This window comes from Lutjanus erythropterus, chromosome 16 (assembly GCF_056507025.1).
Source record: "Lutjanus erythropterus isolate fLutEry1 chromosome 16, fLutEry1.hap2, whole genome shotgun sequence".
In the NCBI taxonomy this organism is placed as follows: Eukaryota; Metazoa; Chordata; class Actinopteri; order Lutjaniformes; family Lutjanidae; genus Lutjanus; species Lutjanus erythropterus.
Window position 1 is genome coordinate 3,357,788 of NC_139332.1, and position 23,007 is coordinate 3,380,794.

The 23,007-nt window shown below is 39.1% G+C and overlaps 1 protein-coding gene across 1 annotated transcript in view; it reads left to right on the forward strand.

Annotated features, from left to right (window-relative positions):
* The window catches only part of thsd7aa (thrombospondin, type I, domain containing 7Aa), a 227,290-nt gene that overhangs the window by 87,707 nt on the left and 116,576 nt on the right, over nt 1-23,007 (forward strand). The window contains exons 2-3 of the mRNA XM_084738887.1: nt 8,508-9,711; nt 20,522-20,770. Of these exons, the coding sequence (XP_084595013.1) occupies nt 8,508-9,711; nt 20,522-20,770 (1,453 nt within the window). The remainder of the gene's footprint in view (nt 1-8,507; nt 9,712-20,521; nt 20,771-23,007) is intronic.

Below are 23,007 nucleotides of genomic sequence, written 5' to 3' on the forward strand. Positions count from 1 at the left end.
AGCATGAAGGATGGTAAACCTCCTGGGAGCGTAAGACACATTATTCCACTGCTGACTTTGTAGTCACATCATGTAAATAGCCTAAATCAGCTTTGCTTAATCTGATATAGGTTTATAGTGTTTGTTAACAAGTGCAGTCAGGAACATATGGTGCAAAGCTCCTTTATAATTAGCTGAAACCCTTAAATTAAAGTTAATATTGGATTTTATTTCATGAACTGCCAGAAATGGTTGCTTTTTTGCCACTGCCTTTTAAAGTTCTTTTCACCAAAATGCAGATGTCTGACAAAGATTTCTAACTAGAAGATGGATGTGGGCTTTTTTTTTTTGTAAATTATGTACAGCCTGAACAAAATGCAGTGATAGACAGTGATGTGTTAAAGTAATGTGATTACTTTTCTCAGTAACAAGTAGTGTCAGGAATGGCTACTTGAAATTCAATACTGAAACCTGTATCACTTTATGACTCAGACAGTGTGGGGGTCAGGTTGTTTGGTTGGTTTTATTGGGACTTTGATAGATGGTTGATATCAGTTTGTTCTCTCTGCATTCTGTGCACTGACTGGTACAGTACATGTTAGCCTGAAGATAAAAAGAGGCAGTTGGCCTCTACCAAAAGAGGACACATGGACACATGATGACATCAAAACTATCTTACCTCGCAACCTTTGTAGCATACAACCTTCATTCAGGAAACACCTGGTTTTGTTCAGAGTTGGAAATCCGACCCGTTCTCATCCCAGGTTGTCAAATACTGATGCTTCTTTGTCACAGCCCCTTCATGTTTAATATTGATGCACAAGGTACCCTTCAGTGTCTGCATGAGACACTGCTAGAAAGACTTTTAATCCGTGGTTTATGTGAAATAGTCATTTTGGTTAGGTTTAGGCACCGTAACTACTAGCTTTAGGAAAAGATCAAAGTTTGGGGCAAAATAAGTATGTTACAGGATGCAAGTTAAGATGCATGTAAAGTTATTTACTTTAAAACTTGAGATAATTGACTTTTGGTTTCACATGGGGCATGAGCTGTGGTCTCCTGGGTGAAAGTCCTGTGTTTGTTTGACCCATTCATTCACCCCACCTCCTCCATACACAGACTTTCTTGCTCTTTATACTACTTCACCAGATGTGGATGGGTTTAACTGTAGTTTATATGACATTGTCAGGGATAATAGAATAAAGAATATTATTTCCAGTGTGCTCCCTGATGTTCCATCAAACTGTCCTTGCTATAACAAGATAGAGCCAGCCACACAATGTCCATGACAGGAGATGCACAAAGTACAACAATCCACTCACATTCACACTTACAAATATACTTACAATGTGTATTTTCTAAACCCAGTTATAGTGTTTTAAAAATGCCCATAACCTTATTTGTAGATGTTATCTAACAGCCACTATTTGACCTTTTTCTTCAAGGCTTGTGGGTTCTTCTCCTTGATTACAAGAGGCAGTGTGTTCCATTCCATTGCTCTAGTTTATATTGAAGTAATTTGAGAGTCTGGTGCATTTCATAAAGATCCTCAAGGGTACCTTGAGCGTCTGCATGAGACATGACAAAAGGTCGGTGTTTGATGACCTGGGGATGAGAATGAACTGATGGATCACAGATTCACTGAGGCACAGTGTTCGGATGGCCTTTGTTTAGTGAACACTTTGATTAAACTGATTACATTTTTCAAGTAACTTGCCCAACTAGTATGACAGGAATGTGCCATTAATCAAATGACTGTCTTCCCATGATGGTAGTGTCCAAAATCATTCATTTATTCACTACTACCCACTCACTATTTAGGGATTTCTATGCAGAGGACCATATCGTGACCTTTCGGAAACTCTGCACTGTTAATTATGTAATTGCTGCAGTTTTTCTTTCAGCACAATGCATGATAGTATAGTGCTTGGTTAGTGACCATCAGTTCTGCATTACTTGTCATAATGCATTGTGGGATACTTTGAGTCCAGTACATGGATTACAGTGAAGAGTAAGTGATTTCAGTCATAGCCATAGTTAGTTACTTGTAGTTTTGTTACCATAAACACCTTTTATTAAAGTCTTTGTGAAGGAAAAGGGGATTTTTTTTTTTCTTGCTAAAAACAAGACATCTATGTGTTCTTTGTGTTAGTAACGCTTCTTGGGAATCAAAAATAGACTAAGAGGTTCTGGTGCAAAGATAGCGCAAATATTGGTCATATTGGTCATCCCCTAGATAGTTATTTAACCCTGTTCAGTGAGATATCTCAACATCTACATCATGGATTGCCACAATATTTTGTACATATGTTCATGGTTCCTAGATGATGTATCCTATAGTCAATAGGATACATCATCTAGGAGCCTGTGACTCCTTCTCTTGAACCAGTTGCAGTTTGACAACTTTGGCGTGTAATGTCTCAGCAACTATTTGATGACTTGTAATGGAATTTGGTACAAACATTCATGTTCCCCACAGGATGATGTAAATTATAGTTTGTATAGTCTATTCAGTTTAGCGCTTAATATTGTGGAGGTGCCTGAAAATTTAAACTAAAAGAAAGAGGGAGTTTTTCTTCTAAACACATTCTACATGTTCAAAAATAGTTCCTGAAAATGTGTAAAAAGCTTGAGAACTGTGTAGTACTGAACTGTGGAGTTAGCCATTTCTGTGTTCAAGATTTTTTGGGCAGTCATGGTGCCCCGGTAATACTTAAGCTCCACAAACCGACTCAAGAACGACACCACCCTCCCCAACCTCCACCCTCCCCAGCGTTCATTTATAAATGAACCTTCAGAGACTCTCAGTCCAATTCAGCCCAGAAGTTTACTTCAGCTCTCCTCAGTTCCAACAAGACATGATGAAAGGTCCATGTTTTAGGTGGTTTTCAGGTCGTAGTGGTGTTTGACACTGAGACAGTGGAGTGATCACGCCCCCAGCATTTCAGAGCAGAGAAAACTACTCATTTTTTCATGACTTTTAGGCCTAATTTTATATATTTACCAACTGCTTTAATTATTCAAATTTGGCTGGGTGGTTAATAACATGTTTCTGTGGTGTGACAAACTGAGAACACGCATTTATTGTTGCTTTACAAGATCTTTAAACAAAAAACCAGCCAACACTACGTACTCCTTTATTTGCAGTGAATAGAAACCTAACTCCTCGTCAGTATAATAGTAGCATTGCTGCTGGCTGTTTGTAGTATGAGGATGGAGGCGGGCGATGATTAGATGTGTGACATCCCTCCTGGAGTTTCAGTCTTGTTGGCACAGTGCCCTCCATCCCTCCTGGCTCTTCTCAGTGGGTGATGGGCGATGTAGGCCAGCATTGGTACACCCACCCTCCTTCAGCTTCTTTGCTCACCATCAGCCCGGAAAGAACCGTGTCATTCAGTGGCATGTTCATAAATTATGTTGAACACCTGTGTGGAGCTGAGACAATACTGGCTGCCAGTGAGCTAATACTTTATGGCCGTGATCACGCTGGCCTCTTTAGAGAGCCGGATGTGGTTGAAAATCCCAGCCCAGATGGCTACTTAGCCTTGCAGCATGTAGCCTTTTGTCTATATTGTTAATTACAAAATCAATTTATGGTTGTTTTTCAGCGCTGACACAGTATGCTACATTAAATGTTACATTAAATGAGCGGTGTGCCTCAGAAATCCTATTCTTCCTGTGGTGTGTCTCCTCATTCCCAGTCAGAGAGGATAATGGCAGCTAGTGAGATCTGTGACTGGCTGCAGCTGTCTCGTGTGTCTGGGGCAGTTTCTTGCTACCTCTATTGATTTGTATTGATCCAGACCCTCTGCCTGCAGCTGTAAGCTAATTCAGCCTGCTGCTTCTTCCGCTGACATTTTCATTGCCGTATCTTCACTTTATTGAGTGAAACCATAAAGCACTGCCTCTGAGTCTGAGCACAATAAATTATTGTATTGTACTGTCGAGTGGAGACACTTGCAGCTCAGATTTTTTTTTCCTCATGGCTACTCTCACTGGGAGTTTTATGCAGACAGTCTGGCAAATCACTCCATTTGACCCAAATTTGCATCGCAACTGGTTTTGTCGAAATTCTTTTTTTTTTTTAAGCCACTCTGGCAGCAGTCTGTGGGTCTGGTCGATCCAAAACTTTCAATGGATTCATTCAGTAGATTACTGTGAGAGTTACCACAAACATTCAAGATCATGAGAGGATGAATCATATTGAATTTGGTTATCCCTGACTTTACCTCTCACACCACTATGATGTTAACAGTTTTAGTTTTAACTGAGATACGTTGACAACTATTGGATGGATTGGCATTGGATTTAGTGCAGATGTAACTTGGGAACAAGACAATTCTGCAGAGTTCATGTTTTCATTTGCTCTGGAAGATGTCTGTCCCCTTCCATTCAGACATAATTTTACCAACCTTGGATCCGAGCCTCCACTATTTCCACTATGTCACACGTTTCATCATTGTTACTGGTTGTAGGTCTATCCAATACTGCTCAGACCCACTTTGGTTGGTGTTAATAACGCTCCATGGAAAATCAAAAATGAACTAAGAGGTTCTAGTGTTGCAAGGATAGTACAGATTGGTCACCCTCCAAATAGTTATCAACCACCACCACCAGGTCAAAGTTGTTCAACATCTACTTCATGGATTGCCAAAAAAATTGTACGGACCTTCATGGTTCCCAGATGATGTATCCTGTTGACTTGACTGAACCTGTGACTTCTTCTCTTGCACAGAGCAGGTTGACAATTTTGGTGTGTAGTGTCTCAACAATTATTTGACGACGTCATGGAATTCGGTACAAGCATTCATGTTCCACACAGGATGATGTATAGTACAGTATATTTAGTATATTCAATTTAGTGCTTAATATTATGGAAGTGCCTGAGAATTTAAAGTTTGTGTGAAGGAGAAAGGACGTTTTCCTTCTACAAACATCAGAAAATAGTTGCTGCAAACATGTGAAAAGCCTGAGAACTATGTAGTACTGAACTGTGGAGTTAGCCATTTCTCTGTTCAGGATTTTTTGGGCAGACCTGAAATATGGCTCGGTAACGTGCAAACCCGTGGTCTCCCAAAACTATACAAGCCCCACAAACGGACACACAAATGACACCGCCTCCTCCTCCCCTCACTCTCCCTAACAGTCAGTCAGTTACAAACGTACCTTTGGTGATTCCCTCAGTCCAAATCAGCCCAGCAGTCTATGATTCAGGTGGTTTTCAGGTTGTGGTGGTGTCTGACACTGAGACAGTGGAGCGGACACGCCCTCAACATTCAAATTTGGTTTTGGTGGTTGATAACACACGTTTCTGTGGTGTAACAAACTCAGAACACATATTTATTGTTAATTTATGTGAACTGTAAACAGATATGGACCAACATTTAAGGTTCAATCCCAAATGTAAGAGAGGAAGAGAGCCAGAGTTACTGCTTCCATGGACATTTATGTTACACACACACACACACACACACACACACACACACACACACACACACACTCTCACACATATATGTATATGCACTTCTACAGTGCATGATGGTAAACCCTGGAGTCAGTTAACCACAGCCTGTGGTGTTTTCACTGCAGGGCCTGGTTGCTGATGGGAAGAAATGACCCACTTCTCTCACTGCACTGTGATTAAAATGTCTTTGATCAAGCCGGGTTTCCCCTCGGATAGGCTCCAACATCATCATGAACAGGCTCTGTAAGACTAAACCAGTGCAGCAACATTCTCTGTGTTTTTACCAAGAGGGCATGGGCAGGAAGTACCTACTTGTGGATGATTTAAGGATTTGAATTTGAAAACATCAAACTTCTCAGTTGAGATTCATTTTTATTCAGATTTAATTGTGCTGCATTTTTAAAATCTCATTGCTGCAGTGTTTTATTTCAATACTTTTTCCCTTTTGCATCGATGATCTGAGCTAAGTCACTGATTTTCACAGTTTTTTCCCTACAATTGATGTCAAAACAAAAGTGTGGGGAAGGAATGTGGCTTCTGTTTCTCTGGATTTTCTCTTGAAGCTTGTTTCATGTCAACTGCTTTATTCTATGGAGAATGTGGAGAATGTTTGGAATAATTATTTCTTGATCACAATGTAACAGCTGTGTTTTTTTTTTGTGATCATAAACCACTTATTTCATGATCAGGAACACAAATGGCCAACGGGAAACTGGAAAGCAAAAGATATTTAATCTGTTATTATTAAGAAAATAAAATAAATAAATAAATTAAAAAATGAATAAATTCACATTTGTTATCTGTTCATCTAGCAATTTTTTTACTCTGAAGAAAAATACATATTATACTTGTTATACTGGAAGATTTTTCTTTTGATAGACCGAGCAGATAGATATTTTACAGGTGCAAGTGTAAACCAATTTTAATTTAGCCACTGGCTGTAAAATAAATAATAATGAATAACAATCACAGAAGTGTGGGGAAATGCACGGTTACATTTGTTTTGGGTCTTACTTTAATGAAAATATTAATTATGATTCACATTGATATCTGCTAAAAAATAGCGATTAAGATTAGAACCACTGTTCTTAACTAGCTTAAAATCCCACTGAAATATAAATGAACTTCTCTAAAAATCTCTGATTTTGCTGCTAGGAGCCTCATTACTGTGTTTGAGTGATGCTTTGCCAAGTCTCGACCTGAAGGTTCCCAGCATTGTAGCACCAGACAAGGCTAATGATGTACAAGGCCGCGCCATTCCTCACATCAGCTAATTTTTATGTTGCCGCTGTATTGATTGAATCTTCAGCTGCTTTGGCTTTTCATCTGCTGCGCCCCTAACAGCCATTTTATCCTGAAAGTCAATGTTTACTTAGACCTACAGTATAATTGCATTCTCATAAATCCAGTGGAAGTGTAATCACAGTATTGAAAGAGTGATTTAACAGCAGGCCTAAGTGTGTATTTGTCAGGGCATTATTATTGCAAGCGGAAGCACTTAGATTTCAAATACACATTGTGGAAGAGCAGTGGTGTGGTCTTTAGAAGCACTTTAAAACCATTAATAACATTAATTTTCTGTGAAAAACTAAGTCTTGTTTTGTTGGTCTTTTTGTGATCAGTTTGTACTGACTGGGATAGAATGGTCTCCAGTGGATCGTTTGTTAGAGTCCGACCGTGAAACATAGATACCCTTAATATTTTCTTAATATTCACGTTCAACAGCCTTTTTGATGAAAGAGAGAGAAAAATATGCCTTTTTAAAATGAACCAAGTCTGGCCATGGTCTTCCATTTATACAGCTGGAACAGCTCTCCTGCTGAAGGGCTGTCAGTAATAGCTGTTAAAGCATAATTCTGATGTATCATATCTTAGGTCTTACTTTTGTTGATTTTTGGTTATGATACCATTGCAGTCACTAAAAGAATTGCTTAGGTCTGGGTACATGGGGGCATATCTACAACATGATCCAATAAGACAATGAAAAACCTGTAGTCAGGCAGTCAGGTGGGTTGCAAGCAAGCTGAAAGTATCCAAATGATTTAAGCCCAGACTGTTTACTAGAGGTAAAACTGAAAGTGATTGCACTGCTATTAACTATAGGTCAAGGTTGAACCATGCAGTCAGTCTGAAAATGAGATGGAAGTTTACAACAAAGAGTTACTCTTCACATTCATGTCCTCATCTGAATAGGTTTGGCTAACCCAGAGGTTTGTTTTCTAATTTTTGTTCATTTGCTGTATTCTGCTATGGTGCTATTACATGGTTTTAATAAGGGCTGTTCCGATACCAATATCAGTATCAGAAAATGTCTCCAATACTGCCTAAAATGCAGCATTGGCTATGAGCAAACACATGAGTCTGTGCAGTGATCCAGTGTCATGTAATGTATTAGCACCGAAACGGAACCCTGCAGCAGCTTGTGGTAAACAGAAGCCTGGTCTCTGGAGTCAGTGTCAGGAGGAGGAACAATCTGCTGGTTTTTGTATTTCCCAGTTGAAGTTTCTCCTGGAGTCACAGGTGTCTTCGCAGAGTTAAGGCAGTTGCTGCAAATCTGACCAATTTGCTCACTGACTGACTGATTAACGGAACTGCAAGCACCCAGTGTCTGTAACACACAGTGTGTGTTAACCTCTGTTATTGAACAGCAAATATACATGCCTTTGTTTCAGTCTTTATTTCCTGCTTCAGTTTGTGTGTGTTGTGGGGATCTGTGGGAGCTTTTTGCTGGAACAGACCTTTCAAAACACAGTTTTTGTTATTTTGTCATTGTGAACTGGACTAGGCTGAACTGTTTTAGGGTGGTGGGGAAAACAAAATAGACTCTACCAAGTGAATTTTTTTGTTTGACACACTGGTAACGGGTTGGTACTTGCAACTGGTCAATATGCAAAGGTCAGGTATCAGGGAGAAAAAAATGGTAGTTTAGTTGTAATAGACTGGTAATGAATCCTTTATAAAAAAAAAATGGAGGCCTCTATTACATCTCTGAACAGAAACCATAGTTCTATTTTCACTCTCATTATGACCCTTCTTTGACCTCTCTTTTGTCTTACTCTTGCAGGTCCATGGGGTCGTTGTATGGGCAGTGAGTGTGGACCCGGCGGCAGCCAGAGCAGGGCAGTATGGTGTGCCCATTCTGAAGGCTGGACCACCCTTCACACCAACTGCGACCAGTCAGAACGGCCGAACAACCAGCAGAGCTGCTTTAGAGTTTGTGACTGGCACAAAGATCTGTACGACTGGCAGCTGGGTGCCTGGAACCAGTGTGTCCCGGTGTCAATGCGCAGTGCCGGGGTGCAGCGCCCTGCTGTGTGTACCCGGGGTGAGGAGGGTATCCAGACACGTGAGGTGGGCTGCGTCCAGAAAGCGGATGGTGAGCCTGCAGAGGATGCAATCTGTGAATACTTTGAGCCTAAACCACGTCTAGAGCAGGCCTGTCTTATCCCTTGTCCGCGGGACTGTGTGGTGTCTGAGTTCACCCCCTGGACTCTCTGTTCTAAAACCTGTGGGATGGGTTTACAGAACCGGATCCGCTTTGTTCTGGCTCCTCCGCTGTTTGGTGGGGCAGCCTGCCCAAACCTAACAGAGTTTCAGACGTGCCAACCAGGGTCCTGTGAGGGAGAGGAGAGCCTCTACAGTCTCAGGGTGGGACCCTGGGGGCCCTGCTCTGTCCCGATGCCAAGGCAAGCCAGACATGCTGAAAAGCCAGGCAGAGAGGGTGAAAAGCCATCCAAGGACAGTGACAAACTTTCCAAAGAGGGCGACATACAGTCTAGAGAGGGCGAAAAAACATCCAAAGCAGGTGACAAACAAACTGCAGAGGGAGTCAAACAGCCGAGTGAGGATGACAAACAGTCAAAGAGGGGAGACAAACAGAGCAGAGAGGGGGACAAACAGCACAAAGAAGGAGACAAAAGGTCCAAAGAGGATAAACTGTCCAAAGATGGTGAAAAACCATCCAGAGCCAACAGAAAACTGGGCAGGGCCCACAGGAAACCAGACAGGCCGTCCCGACAGGCAGACAGGCCCAAACGAGAGAAAAAGGCCAAAAACAAAGAGAAAAGAGAGAAAAAAAGAGAGAAAGTCAGAGAGAGGTTAAGGGAGAGGGGGAAGGTGAAGGATCCTGAGACCAGAGAACTCATCAAGAAGAAGAGGAACAGGAACCGCCAGAACCGTCCAGGAGGAAAGTTCTGGGATCTGCAGGTTGGCTACCAGACCAGAGAAGTGACCTGTGTGCATAAGAACGGGAACGTTGAGGCTCTCAGGTAAGAACGACTCACATCCTTCACAGCCTTGACTCATCTCCATGTTTTCATCCACAATGATGTGCTTCTATCCAATAACTGTGTGGGACTATTCGAGGCTGGTTTGGTGTCAGCATTAAGACTAGAACAATGGTTATGCATTTTTATCAAGGTTCAGTGATTTTAGCATCAGGACTTTCATCTTTATTTCATTTTTTTACATTCTTAGAAATAAAAGTGCTACCATATTTGGCTTGTCCCCATGGCAGAACCTTTACTGGGTGTTCTATTTGGAACTTTTCCACCTTTTGAAGGTGTTAACAAGAACTAACCTGGGGTGTTCTTAAGAAAGCCCTTTTCTATTCCAAGGATTTCATCTAGAACCCATCTAGAGTGCTCTACTGAGAACCTCTTTAAATTTATAAATAAATAAACTTTTAAATTTTAAGCGTTTAACCTAGAACCCACACAAGGGGTTCTACCAAGAACTCTTATATTACAAGGGTTTCATGTAAAATCCTGTTGTTTTCCAAGGATTCTACAAAGAACTATATTGTTTTCTACAGATTAGACAAATTTTAACAATCTGTGGTACAATTATCAGAGCTGGAACTGAGAAAACATCTTACACCCATGCTTTCAACAATCCTCCAGGAGCTCTTTCTTCCTAAAATGATTCTTTGGATGTAAATTGTTCTCAGTGGAATCCCTTGTCTTACAAAGAACCCTTGATGAACCCTTTCTTCAAAAAGATTTCTTCCAAAGCAAATTGTTCTGAGCAGAACCTCAACCCTTCAGGAAGAACCCTTACTTCTAAGAGTGTAGGATTAGGATAAGGCAAAGGTAAAATTTAAGGTTAGGGTTGTGGTGCCCGGGTCAGAGTTAAGACCTGAATATACTCCCAAGCAGAAGACTACATGGGACAGTATTCTACATGTACACCCTATGATGACAAAAGCTGCATGAATCCTTGTGTACACACAGAACTTGTAGGTTTGGGTTCTTTTATTCTACGACACAGGGTTATAGAAGGAAATCCCACAGCGTACCACTCTGTGGCATGGTCTGCAATCCAGCACAATGCCCCTGAACTTGTACTTGCATGATGAAGTAATCATGTTTTTACTGTGTGCCAGGATAAATAAAACTGAATTGTGTCCTCTAATAAAAGGTTTAAACAGGCCCTCATCCTGTTTAGCATCAGGTCAAACTGAAAGGTGACAAATCACAAGAAAATACCAATAAATCCCTCAAATTTAACAAGAAATAGTGTTTGTCCATGCCCTCTAGAGCAACACATACTACTTTTTGATCAGACGGCAGGACAGCATCATTTGTCTGTGCCTTCCTAATCACTGTTGAGAACGTTAGTTAGTTTTATGTTATGAGGGTTTGTTAGGTTCAAGCAGATTTAGTCGTTTTGGGGCATTTATTGAAACAATTGATGCTGTCATCTTCAGACAATATCAGAAATACACAGTCTGTTGTGTTTTCACTCTGACAGTCTTGAGTTATTGTAGCATTCATGCAAAAATCAAATATTGCTGTCATATAGGTCATTGCTAACACTGGTCAGAAGTCAGGTTAATGTAAAGGCTGATATTGTACAATTTACAACAACAGATTGTGCTATCATAACATTTGCAAATGCAGTATAGAATATAAAGCCCTCATGCCTTTAATGCCTTTGGGTACCACTTCACAAAGTGTTTACAAAGTGAATACAATTACGTTGTCCTCAGGGGATGGTTGCTTGACTCTGTCTGGGGAAAGTGGCTTCTCAAAGCAAAAGGAACAGTTTTAACTCACAGTCAGTCAATTCATGGGACTTGAACAGCAGCCATATAGGTGACCATCCTGTATTTGCTCATCCATCCATCCGTCCATATATCCATCAGCCTTAACAACTCCAGACACAGATTTCCTCACTCTTTATACCAAGTCTCTTGACTTGGATAGCATATTAAACATAATGCTACGACATACCACAGTGTCATAGTTTGAAGCAAGGGGTCACTGACCAAGCTGCTGAATTTGGTGCATTAGCCGTGAGAACGGGCAGGCTATTCTCAGATTTGACCAATGAACTTTAAAAACATTGTCGTTAAACCTCTGTAGCAAAATAGACATGTATAAATTTAAAAATGACTTAAACTATTATTTTTTTCTCTTTTACAATTTCTTTGTGCAGCATTATTGCTACATTTCTTGCATGAAAATGATCCCTTTGGTTGCGTTTCATTGGCCGTTGAAGAACGGTGTTGTTTAGTTTGTTGACATCTTTCCACAGGAGGCTTGTGGCTTGTTTGTTGTGCACTGTCAGAGTGCTGCAACTTCCAACTCAATGCACAGTCTGTGGCACTCAGTAGCTTCAAGTGTCAGTGCTTATAACACTCAGTCTTACTGTATGTGCTGTGAAAGCCCCTAAGCCTTCAGTTTTATCTCTGTTTTCTGTCTTGAATCTAATATTTAGTCAGTGCTAATTAAGATTATTCACCATGTAGACTTGAGTTTAATTAGTGACCTGCGTCTGTGGGTCTTTCATTGTACTAACATAATTTAGACTTATATATACAGTGATTTATAACACCACAATGTAGGGGCTCAGTAATTATGACAAAGGTCATGAGGAAAATTCCTGTCAGTTTCAATTAGTCAGCTTTGAACATCATTTTGTCTATTCTACTTCCTCAGCTCCTCCCAGCTCGATAACACTGAACGCATTCTTCAAAGCTCCACTGTGAGATCCATGCTAAGACGTACAGTCTCTATACATGTTTTTCTGCAGCGAGGTCAATGTCCATGTGGTGTCTGAGAGCCACGCTCTTTGTTGCGAGATGAATGCCCTCATTCTGTCTCACTGTGCTTGCTCGGCTCTAATAGAGGCCAGTGAGCAGCTTCCATTACATCCTGAGAAAATCAAGGCTCTTGTGATACATTTGCTTTTAATGCCCGAGAGAAGGTCAGAATTCATAAATCATTCAAACTTCAAGCAAATGCCACTCGTCATATCCCGGCACTCAAGTAGAATATTATATTTGCATGGTACACACTAAAATTGATATCTGCTCTGGAGTATTTATCCAAAACAGACCCACAGATCCATACCAATGTTTCAGCACAGATGGCTGGAAGCTTCAAAGAGGATTAATTGATAGTGATGACCGTATTAATGTTGGCCAGAGCTCAGGATCAAGTTTATTTACAGTTGGAGCCATCACTATGGGAATTTCTAATTTTATCTGGTGGCTAAAACTGCTAATTATCCCCGCAGGTCCAGGCTTTAAAATGATGAAGAACTGTACATTTCACTGTAGCTTTATCAAGTGTTTTAAAAAGAAAGACATATTTTAATTGTCAGAAATTTTATTTAACGTCTTCCACTTCCCCCTCCCTACCATAGACTAATTTTTGTCATTTTTATAGGGGGACAGGGATCCTTAGGGAGATAGCAGGTCAACAGTGCATGCCACATAGAAGTGGTATACATTATGTGAAATCTGAGAAGCTGAACAGTAATTTGAGATGTGACTCAGTATTCTGTGTCAAGTTTTTCTAGTTATAAATATGTAATAAACATTTTAGGTGCCTATTCAAATTTCGAAAGTTTTGAGTATAAGGCACAATTTCACCATTTCTGACTACTCCCAAAAATGGTAAAAAAAAAAATCCTTCTAAAATACCACATTAAGACACCAAGACCTTGAAGAGCATCACAGAAACAGTCATGCTGTGATTTGGGACCAAAAACTTTTGACATTTGGAGATTTCAGTAAGAACTGCATTTTTTTGGTGATTGGATGGCGAACACTTCTGTTCTGGGGATTGCTCAGTGACCTTCTTTTTGTCAATATATGTTTCGGAAAGCCATCGATCCTCTGAATAGTACAGGTCTCTGGTTTGCGGTTGTAAAGTCTCATGAGGCTGTGATTATCCTAGAGGTCACTAAAGGTCATTTTTTTACAGTGAGGTCAAGTTTCAGCTTTCCAGTAAGACCCAATTTATAATTTACTCCAATACTGTTTAGTGGTCCCAGTATGCAGGAATTTTCAAATAGAAGAGGTGAAAATAACACATTTATTGCACATGGTTTTGCTCAAAAATATATGGAATTAGAATGAGGTGGGTATGTGTAAAGGGGAAACTCTTGGGTACCCATAGGACCCATTTTCATTCAGACATCTTGAGGTGAGAGGTCAAAAGACCCCTTTTTCCCTTGCAAAAACTTAGCGTAACTTTGGAGCATTATTTAGGCAACTTCCTGACAAGGTAATATGACATGTTTGGTATCAATGGATGTCTTAGGTGTTCTAGTTTCATAATAGGCTACCAGTATCTAGCTATAAAACTGAGTCCTCCACAGCCTGTGACAGACAGCAGTGTTGGCCATGGACATCCAATTGGAGTTGATTCTATTTGCATTAGAAAAAGGTTATTATTTTGACTCTGTTATTAAGATTTGAAGTGTTAATATTTGAATATCAAATGTTTTTCGTTACCCAAAAAACAGAAGTTGTACGCCCAATAACTAGTAGGTGCCATTTTCATATTGAAGATGATGTAGTCTCTAGTGGTAATGGCCAATATTTTTGGGCTTCCATTGTGGTCAGCCAGTATCTGGACAACAGTTAATAGATATCTGGACCAAGACTTATTTTCTTCTTTTCTGTTTGCAGGTCATTGTTTACAGTCCAATTAGCAATTTGAGACTGTGATCATGAAATACTGCAGTTAGTGGCCCTACACTTCAAACTATGAGGCTATAGGTACCCCCCTACCATCAGTTTTACACGTACAGGACTCAGTGGTCATGTTGCAATAATAAATATGCAACATCCATGTAGACTTTAAAAATAAAAGAACAAAAACTATTTCAATCAGGAGAGAGTAAAAGAAAATAGTTTATTGGCACGTGCATGAGATATGAAACACGAAAGTCTTTGGTGGTTAGACTCCGTTGAGGTGAAACAATAAGCACATATATAAATGGGGGTGATGAAGCTGTAGTGAAGAGAACCCCCCGGGGTCTAGACACTGGTGGTGGTGAAGAGGTGAAGTGGCTCTGGACTCCTGCTGCCTGGACCTGAAGACTGGAGGAGAGAGGGGTGGAGGAGGGTCACACGACTGACTGAATGACAACTGATGGAGCAAAGACAGAGGCAATTTAAAGTTTGGCAGCAGCAAATTGACTGGCTATCGTGACCGTGGCAAGATTTTAGAAATGTTGGCTTTGCACATTAAAATTATCATAAAATAACTAAAACAAACATGAATGAATTGGCAGAATTACTTAGCTTTTTCCCCCTTTTTTCCCTTGCTACATTTCTTACATGTATATATTTTATATTATGAAAATTATCTTTTTTGGGTGCATTTTATTGTCTGCTGAAGAGCAGTGTTGTTCGTGTCTGAGTTGTTGACATATATTTTACAGGGATGCTTGTGGCTTGTTTGTTGTACACTGTCAGAATGCTGCATCTTCCAGCTCAATGCACAGTCTGTGGCACTCAGTAGCTTCAAGTCAGTTTTCATGGCACGAGACACGGCATGTCTGTAAACAGATATCTGTATATGTATATTTTAAAAAAGATAAATTGATGACAGATGTTAGCTGATTGGATCAGAGACTGCATTTTGGCCAATGTGTTCTGCCTCTAGTGCTCGCCGTACAGACTGTTAACCTGTATGCAACCAAAGCCCACTCAAATGTGATTGGCCAGAAGATTTCCGATTCCAAAATCTTGCCACTTGCCTACAGGTTCTGCATTCATATGCAAATATATGTTTATAGTGATGAACTATTCTAGAATAACTCTTCTCTGACTTTCTTTTGTGTGAAGGTGCCTCTGGTCACTTTCTGTCTGCTCGCAAACAGCATAAAAATGTCTGAAATCTGTTGTGTGGTCGGATGTAATACTAACAGGGAAAGGAAACCAGAACTAAGTTTTTCAGACACTGCCGAACTGGACTGATAACAAAAGAGGATACAGACAAACTGCAGATGATAGTGCTAATTGGGCCATGAAAGATCTTTGTTAGGTTAAAATGATGATCTTACCTGGTAATTCAGCCAAATAGTTAGGTAGGCACAGGATGCAAAAATAATCATTTAACCTGCTAAAAAAAAAAAAATAAAAAAAATAAGCTCCCAAGCCTAATTGACAAAATAAGTTGTTTGCTGGTGCCTTCCATAACTGCTCAAGTGATTGTTTTTTTTTTTCTATATTGCCACCTGTACTGCTAAGGTTAAATCTAGCCAACTAAAACTATTTCAATCAGGAGAGACTAAGAGTAAAAGAAAATGGTTTATTGGCACATGCATGATATATGAAACATGAACAGACTTTGGTAGTTAGACTCCATTGAGGTGAAACAATATGCACATATATAAATGGGGGTGATGAAGCTGTAGTGAAGAGAACCCCCCAGGGTCTAGACACTGGTGGTGGTGATGAGGTGCAAAGCAGAGACTGGTGAGGTGAAGTGGCTCTGGACTCCTGCTGCCTGGACCTGAAGACTGGAGGAGAGAGGGGTGGAGGAGGGTCACACGACTGACTGAATGACAACTGATGGAGCAAAGACAGAGGCAATTTAAAGTTTTGGCAGCAGCAAATTGACTGGCTATTGCGACCGTGGCAAAATCTGATTGGATAGTAAAGACGAAGGTGATGGCCACAAACAGCTGATTAGAGGGAATAGGAGGAGAGAGACAGAGTAAAGGAAAGTTATGAATGAAGGCAGCGTAATAGAAGGTCTTCCTGATTGAACTTACGCTTCATTTGGGTAACATTAGAGAAATACGCTTGTCACAGTTAAAAGAAATGAATAATGATAGTTGGTAGCAGAGAAGATCCTTTGGCCACCAGACACAAAGCCGTAGTGCTCCTGGCACACCTGATTCTTCAAGGTGATAAGAGCTGACTTTTTCATTTGTTAATTGGATGTTTGGCCTAAGCTTCCCCATGAATTAATCAGGGAACTTGGGTACAGCTGATAGGTGTATCCCTCTGTGTGCAGTTGACACTAGGGGCAGGACAGGACAGGATACCCCTGCGCCCCCTGGTGCAAGATGGCACCTTGAATAAATTAAATGCATGCACCTCGTGCTTTCAACTTGCGCTTTAGATCAGATATGGACTTAAGAGAACTCACAAGAAGTATTTGGAGGAAAATGTAAATACAGGTTATTCTGTATGAAAACCTTTTCCCCTGATGATCAACGTCAAAATGTTACATTTTGTAACATAAGTTTGACTTTTTATCTCATAAATATGACTTAATTACATAATTCTAACTTATTAACCCATCATTTTGACTTTTTATCTCGTAATTATGAGTTTCTATCTCATGATTTCAACTTTTTTCTCACAATTTCTGAGACTGTTAATGTCATAATTATAATTATTTTATTATTATTATATTATAATTATTTCATAATAATGACTTATTGTGTCATTTCAACTTTTTTTATCTCATAATTTAGACTTTTTATCACACAATTTTGAGTTTTTATCTTATAATTATGAGTTTTATCCCATTCACCTCATATTTATGACTTAACATAGGAATATGTTTTCTTTCACTGGTGAAAATAGGCTTATTGCCACCTCCGTGATCAAGGTTTGTTTAAATCTAGCAAACCAAAATTATATGTTTAAAGTTAGGGAAAGATGGTGACCACTGTTAAAATAAATGAATGTTGACTGTTGGAAGGAGAGAAGATGCTTTTGCCAAGAAACTGCAGTATCCATATGCCTCCCACACAAACATCTATGCTTCTGAGATTGACAGAACTCACAAGAGATAAAACATAAATGCAGGTCATTCTGTATGAAAACCTTTTCCTGCTGATGATCAAAGTCAACAAACTGTTTGCATTTTGCATCTGTAAAGCTTCACAGTGCCGTGGTGGTGTCTGTGTCGAGACACAGCTTTACCATACAAGGTTTAAAGAAAGAACCCTGATGGCTGCAGGAGAACTGTGATAACAACCTGAAAAAAATAGATTGAAAAAAAAACTGAAAGAGCACACAGTGTGTGTGTTTGTACACAAAGCTTCAGAAGGCCTTCACAAGTTCAGGGGAGTTGAAGAAAAAATTGAACTGTTGAGAGTAAAAGGGAAGAGAAGCAGAAAAGAGAAGCAGTGTGTCATTATCCCAAATGGCCTATCAGCCTCTACAAACCACAGAGAGAGAAACCAGCGTCTTTCAACTCCACAGCAATCCCATCATCAAACAAAGCCCTGGTGCTGTGAAGCAGCCGCTGCAAATACGGAGAACAAATTGTTTGGGTTTGTAATGAACAACTTTCAAAGCCCATTTATCACATCGGCTGAGTCTGACAAAGGGAAGCTGTAGGGTGTACAGCAGTCTGTTACGTCTGTAATCCCCCACACTACACTCACTTTAGAATCATCCACACTCTGAATATAGAGGCATTTTAACTGGAAACTCTTTGTTTCCTGTCAGTCTGTTGTCTTTATCTACTGATGTATGGATGACTTTCTCTGGATATTCACATTCATTTGCACAAAGGCATTTCACCTATTCTTAAGAACTGGGGCAAATCATGTCCTACCAAAAAACTGTAAAAATGATTAACAATAACACTCAAACTCCATTGTTTTTGGTGAAAATGTAAGGATTTATATATATTAAATATATGTTGTTTGCTTTAATTTTTAAAATTTCTAAACTTGCTATGTGCCAGAAAACAGCCTTGTTCCAGACAAGAATTCACTAATACAATTTGAAAATGTGTTAAAAGCCTTCAAAATCAGCACAAAGGACCAACTATTCAAATCAAACTGCCTGCAGGAGGTCCTGCCACTTTCATATTTTTTGGAGCTGTCCCACTGTCCCTCTGTGGATCTAGGCAGACTTGAATATACAAAGCGGGATAAATACCTTTTGAAGGTGTTGATAGTGGAATGCAAAAAGGCTTTGACCAGAAAATGGTTTAAGAAAGACAAACCAACAATAAAGAAGTGGACTGATATAGTTTATAATATATACATGATGGGGAGAATTACATTCAAAATAAGAAACCAAACAGATATTTTTGAAGAAGACTGGTCAAAATCACCTCACCTATGTGCCAACTGTAAGACCTGATTTTAAATAAATGGCAAAAGTAAGGTCAAACCCTTTAATAGAAAATAACTTTCCCTATTTCCAACAGCAGAATCTTTATGTTTCTATGTATGATGTACTTATGTTGACTCTGCTGTCTGAACTAATGCCCGAATCCTCCCCATGTCATGTTATGTCATGTTGTGTGTCTTGTGCCCAGTCGGCGCAATGTGTTAATAAAAGAAAATTAATAAAAAGTTAAAAAAAAAAGCCTTCAAAACCCAAATACCTATTGATACCATAGGTAAAGAAATGTGCTGTTAAAATCATCTTTGTTCTAATTTTTCTTTTTTTTTTGTAAAAGTTGAAGTTCTGTCCCAGATTTCCATCATCTTTGTCAGATTTTTCCAAAAACATGATTTAATGAGGTATAAAAATGGGAACTTTACCTAAATGGAAGGAATGTTAAAAGATCCCACTTATTTTGAAGAATGTGCAATATTGTAGTTAGTAGAGAATTAAGACAAATCATTTAAAATACCATTTTAAAAGAAAATGTAATCTTTAAGAATTTATATATATGAAATATATGTAATTTATGAAATGTTTTGGTTTGCTTCATTTTCTTTAATTTCTAAACAGCCTTGTCCCAGACAAGAATTCACAACTTCATACTATTTAAATATTAGTTAAAAGCATTCAAAATCTAAAATCTAAAAATCTAAGTACCCCTGTCTCTAGTTTTAAAAAAGGCAGGAAACTGCTCAAGCACTGGTAAACTTTCTAAATATATCATGAATTACTGATATTAACTGTGTATTGGTTTTTCTGTAACTTTTTCAACACGTTTATCATTTGTATTATTAAAACAAATAGCATCATGCCCAGCTCGTCACTGCAAATGTTCTCAGATAGTCATATAACCTTTCATATATACCTCTTTGCTACATAATATAAAGCAGCAATTACAAAAGACAAAGGGAAAGGAAACATTAAAAGACATTTTAAAAAGAAACTCCTCGCCCTGCACAGATATTGTAGACAGAAAGAATTTGAAAAATGTCAGCTCTGAATGTAATGTGGGGCTTTGCAGAATTATCACTGTTCATTCAGGTGATAGATTTATGAAATGATGACTACTAGAGGTTGAAAGAAACCATTAAAAGGAAAATTGATATTCAGAACTTCCACAACTTCACTCCTCCCTTATAAAATTACCACTATGTTCTTTTTGACCCCCCAAAAAATTGCTATTACAGATTTCATTTAAGCTTGAGAAACGGAATAAAACTGTATTTTGAAGCAGTTTTGAGTTTTACTCTTCAGTTATGCTGGAACATATATTTTAAAAGGTCAAACTCTCAAATGGAAAATCTGAAAGTTGATGTCTTACAGAGTTGACAAAATGTTTCATTTTTTTTTTCATTTCACAGCATAGTCATAGTGAGCAGCCATTTTATTTTTTAACGTGTCTCAGAGTTCTCTTAATGTTAATTAAAATACACATTTTTAAACCATAATTCTTATTTAGCTTTGATTTAGAAGGACTACAATCTGATGTATTTGACAGAAATCTGGGGCACAACTTTTAAGGGATAACATTTTCATAATTTGTTATAAATTTAAAAAATATGGTAGCACATTTTATACCTATATTATTAGTAGATGTTTATTTTAGATTTTGAAGGGTTTTAACATATTATTATCTTATCTGCATTGAATAATAAAAGTTTCCTCTTGTTTTGTTTTGTCTTCTCCAGCCTGTGCTCTCAGGAGACATTGCCAGTGACCTTCCAGGCCTGCGTGCTGACCAAAGACTGCGATGTGACTGAGTGGTCTGAGTGGTCGGCTTGCTCCAAGGAGTGCTACGACCCAAACGGGCCCATGGGCCAGCGCACTCGCACCAGAAAAGTGAGCCAGTTCCCGATCGGTGGAGGAGCAGACTGTCCAGAGCTGGAGGAGAAGGAGCCCTGCAGCCCCCAGGGAGACGGAGTGCCGCCCTGCATTGTGTAAGCACTGCACAAAGATAGAAAGAGTTATCTGCCTGCTCGAATGGGAGAATATTAGCAAGTAACCTGAGGTGCACTGAGCCTGTCTCACAGCGTATGTGTCCCGAAATTATGTTAACAGTCCGGGGTGAGAAAATGACAAACTCATTACTGCAGAGGTCTGCAGGTTTAATAATCCCAGACACACTGAGGCTGGATGGGGTCAGTGAAAGGAGCTTGTTGGTGTGTGTGTGTGTGTGTGTGTGTGTGTGTGTGTGTGCGCGTGAGAAGATGTGGAGGAAATGGCTTGTGTCTGGCTCTGTGCCAGCAGAAATATATAAATGGAGTGTCTGAGAGGAAGCTGCTGCGCCGTCTGATTTCTTTCTCTTACTCCATCATTCTGTCCCAACCAGATTCTCTCAGCCTGCTGCCCCCATCCTCAGGAGGGAACGTCACTTACCTTTAAACTCCCTCTGAGTTCATTCACCAATCAAATTAAGAGATCGGTGGTAAAGTAGGAACTGATGTCTAGTATTCTGTATGATACAATATGTCTTCTCTCATTGAAAGTTTCTCTCAGTGTTTTTTTTATGAATGAGTGAAGCATGTTTCTTAGTTTAACCCTTCAGGATTTTAATAAAGTTAAGCAATGATTAGTTTGTGAGTGTTAAAAGACTACAGCTCAGTTTTTCCAGTGTTGCAGTAGGCATATACATTCAAAAAAAGATTATTGGCTCTAATAAACATGGAGCAATATTTTTTAAGTAAAATGTAACTGAAATATATCAAATCAAAACTTTATTTATCCCTCCAACACAGATAATGTATACGTTTACATTAACTTAATCAAATCTGACTTGAGGTATTTAATTTATTCATGCTTGCTCAATGTGAAACATTGTATTAAATGCAACTCATTACATTGAGCTCATGTAATAAAATTACATGGAAAATGTGCATATAATTAAAACACATAAAGTCATAGATTATGGGTTAATTATTTGTATTTTTTTGGGCCGCCGGCTCATTTAACTGTCCTCCACTTAATTTTCAACAGTGCTGCTTGAAATATTCTCCACCTGAGCTGCACTCCTCTTCATCATAGTTCCTGTTTGGAGGCACGATTACAGTGTTTATGAATCATTTGTTTTCATTTTAATCAATTTACCTCCATCTTACCATCAGAGTGTAGCTTCTTACTCACAGGTAGATGATATATGTCCACACTTTGTGCATGATCATGATGATGCAATTGACTGTTATGTAAATATTTTAGTGAGCTGATATTTTATGTATTTCCAAATTTTGTAGTGTTTGGATAGTAATACATTTTTTAAATGAATTTATTTCAGAAGTTTTTTTTTTTTTTATTTAAATACACTGGTTGTGATTTACTGTTTTAAAAATCACCTTTGCTATGATTGGTTGATTTTAAAAACACCTATGATGTGACTGGTTGTTTTAAAACCAACCTGTGGGGTGACTGGCCGTTTGAAAACCACCTTTGCTGTGATTGGTTGCTTTGAAAAACACCTGTGCTGTGATTGACTGCCGTAACCATCCTTGTTATGTTGCTATTTTTTAAGAACTAAAAAAATCCACCTGTGCTGTGATTTGTTGTTTTCTGTTGGGCTGTGTATTGGCAAGAATATGGTGGTTCAATACAAATAATGTTACAAGGGTTATTCAGTATATTGCTATAAATTACGATACTGTATGCAAGGTGATATATCGCTATTTTTTTAAACAGAGTTTTTAATCTAAGCTGTCATAGTATAAATAACACACAACAATATGCATACAAAAGCACAATGAAGGTAAATAACACCACTACTATCTAGCAGTCAGGGGTTTAAACACAATATAATATCAACCACGGCCAAGAATCTTTGCATGTATCATGATATCACGATACAGTGTTTTTGAGAATCAATGCCCAAAGGTATCGATATTTTCTTACACCTCCACTATAAGACATATATTAAATGCAAGAAGACGTCTGCTCAGTTTATTGGTCTGTTTTATGGCACAGTCGAATCAGTCATGATGTGAAACAGTAAATCACTGTGCATCGACTCTCTGCAGACAGCAGGCTCAGAGGCAGCAGCTCTGTCCATGGTGCTGAAGAACTGCTCTGTCTGAGTGTCCCCATCTGGGCAACTTAAAGCCCCAAGATGCACTACTCTCCCAGGGGCCTCATTGTCCCGCAGCAGTGCAGAGAGAGAGAGAGAGAGAGACAGAGAGACCTCGCTCATGAA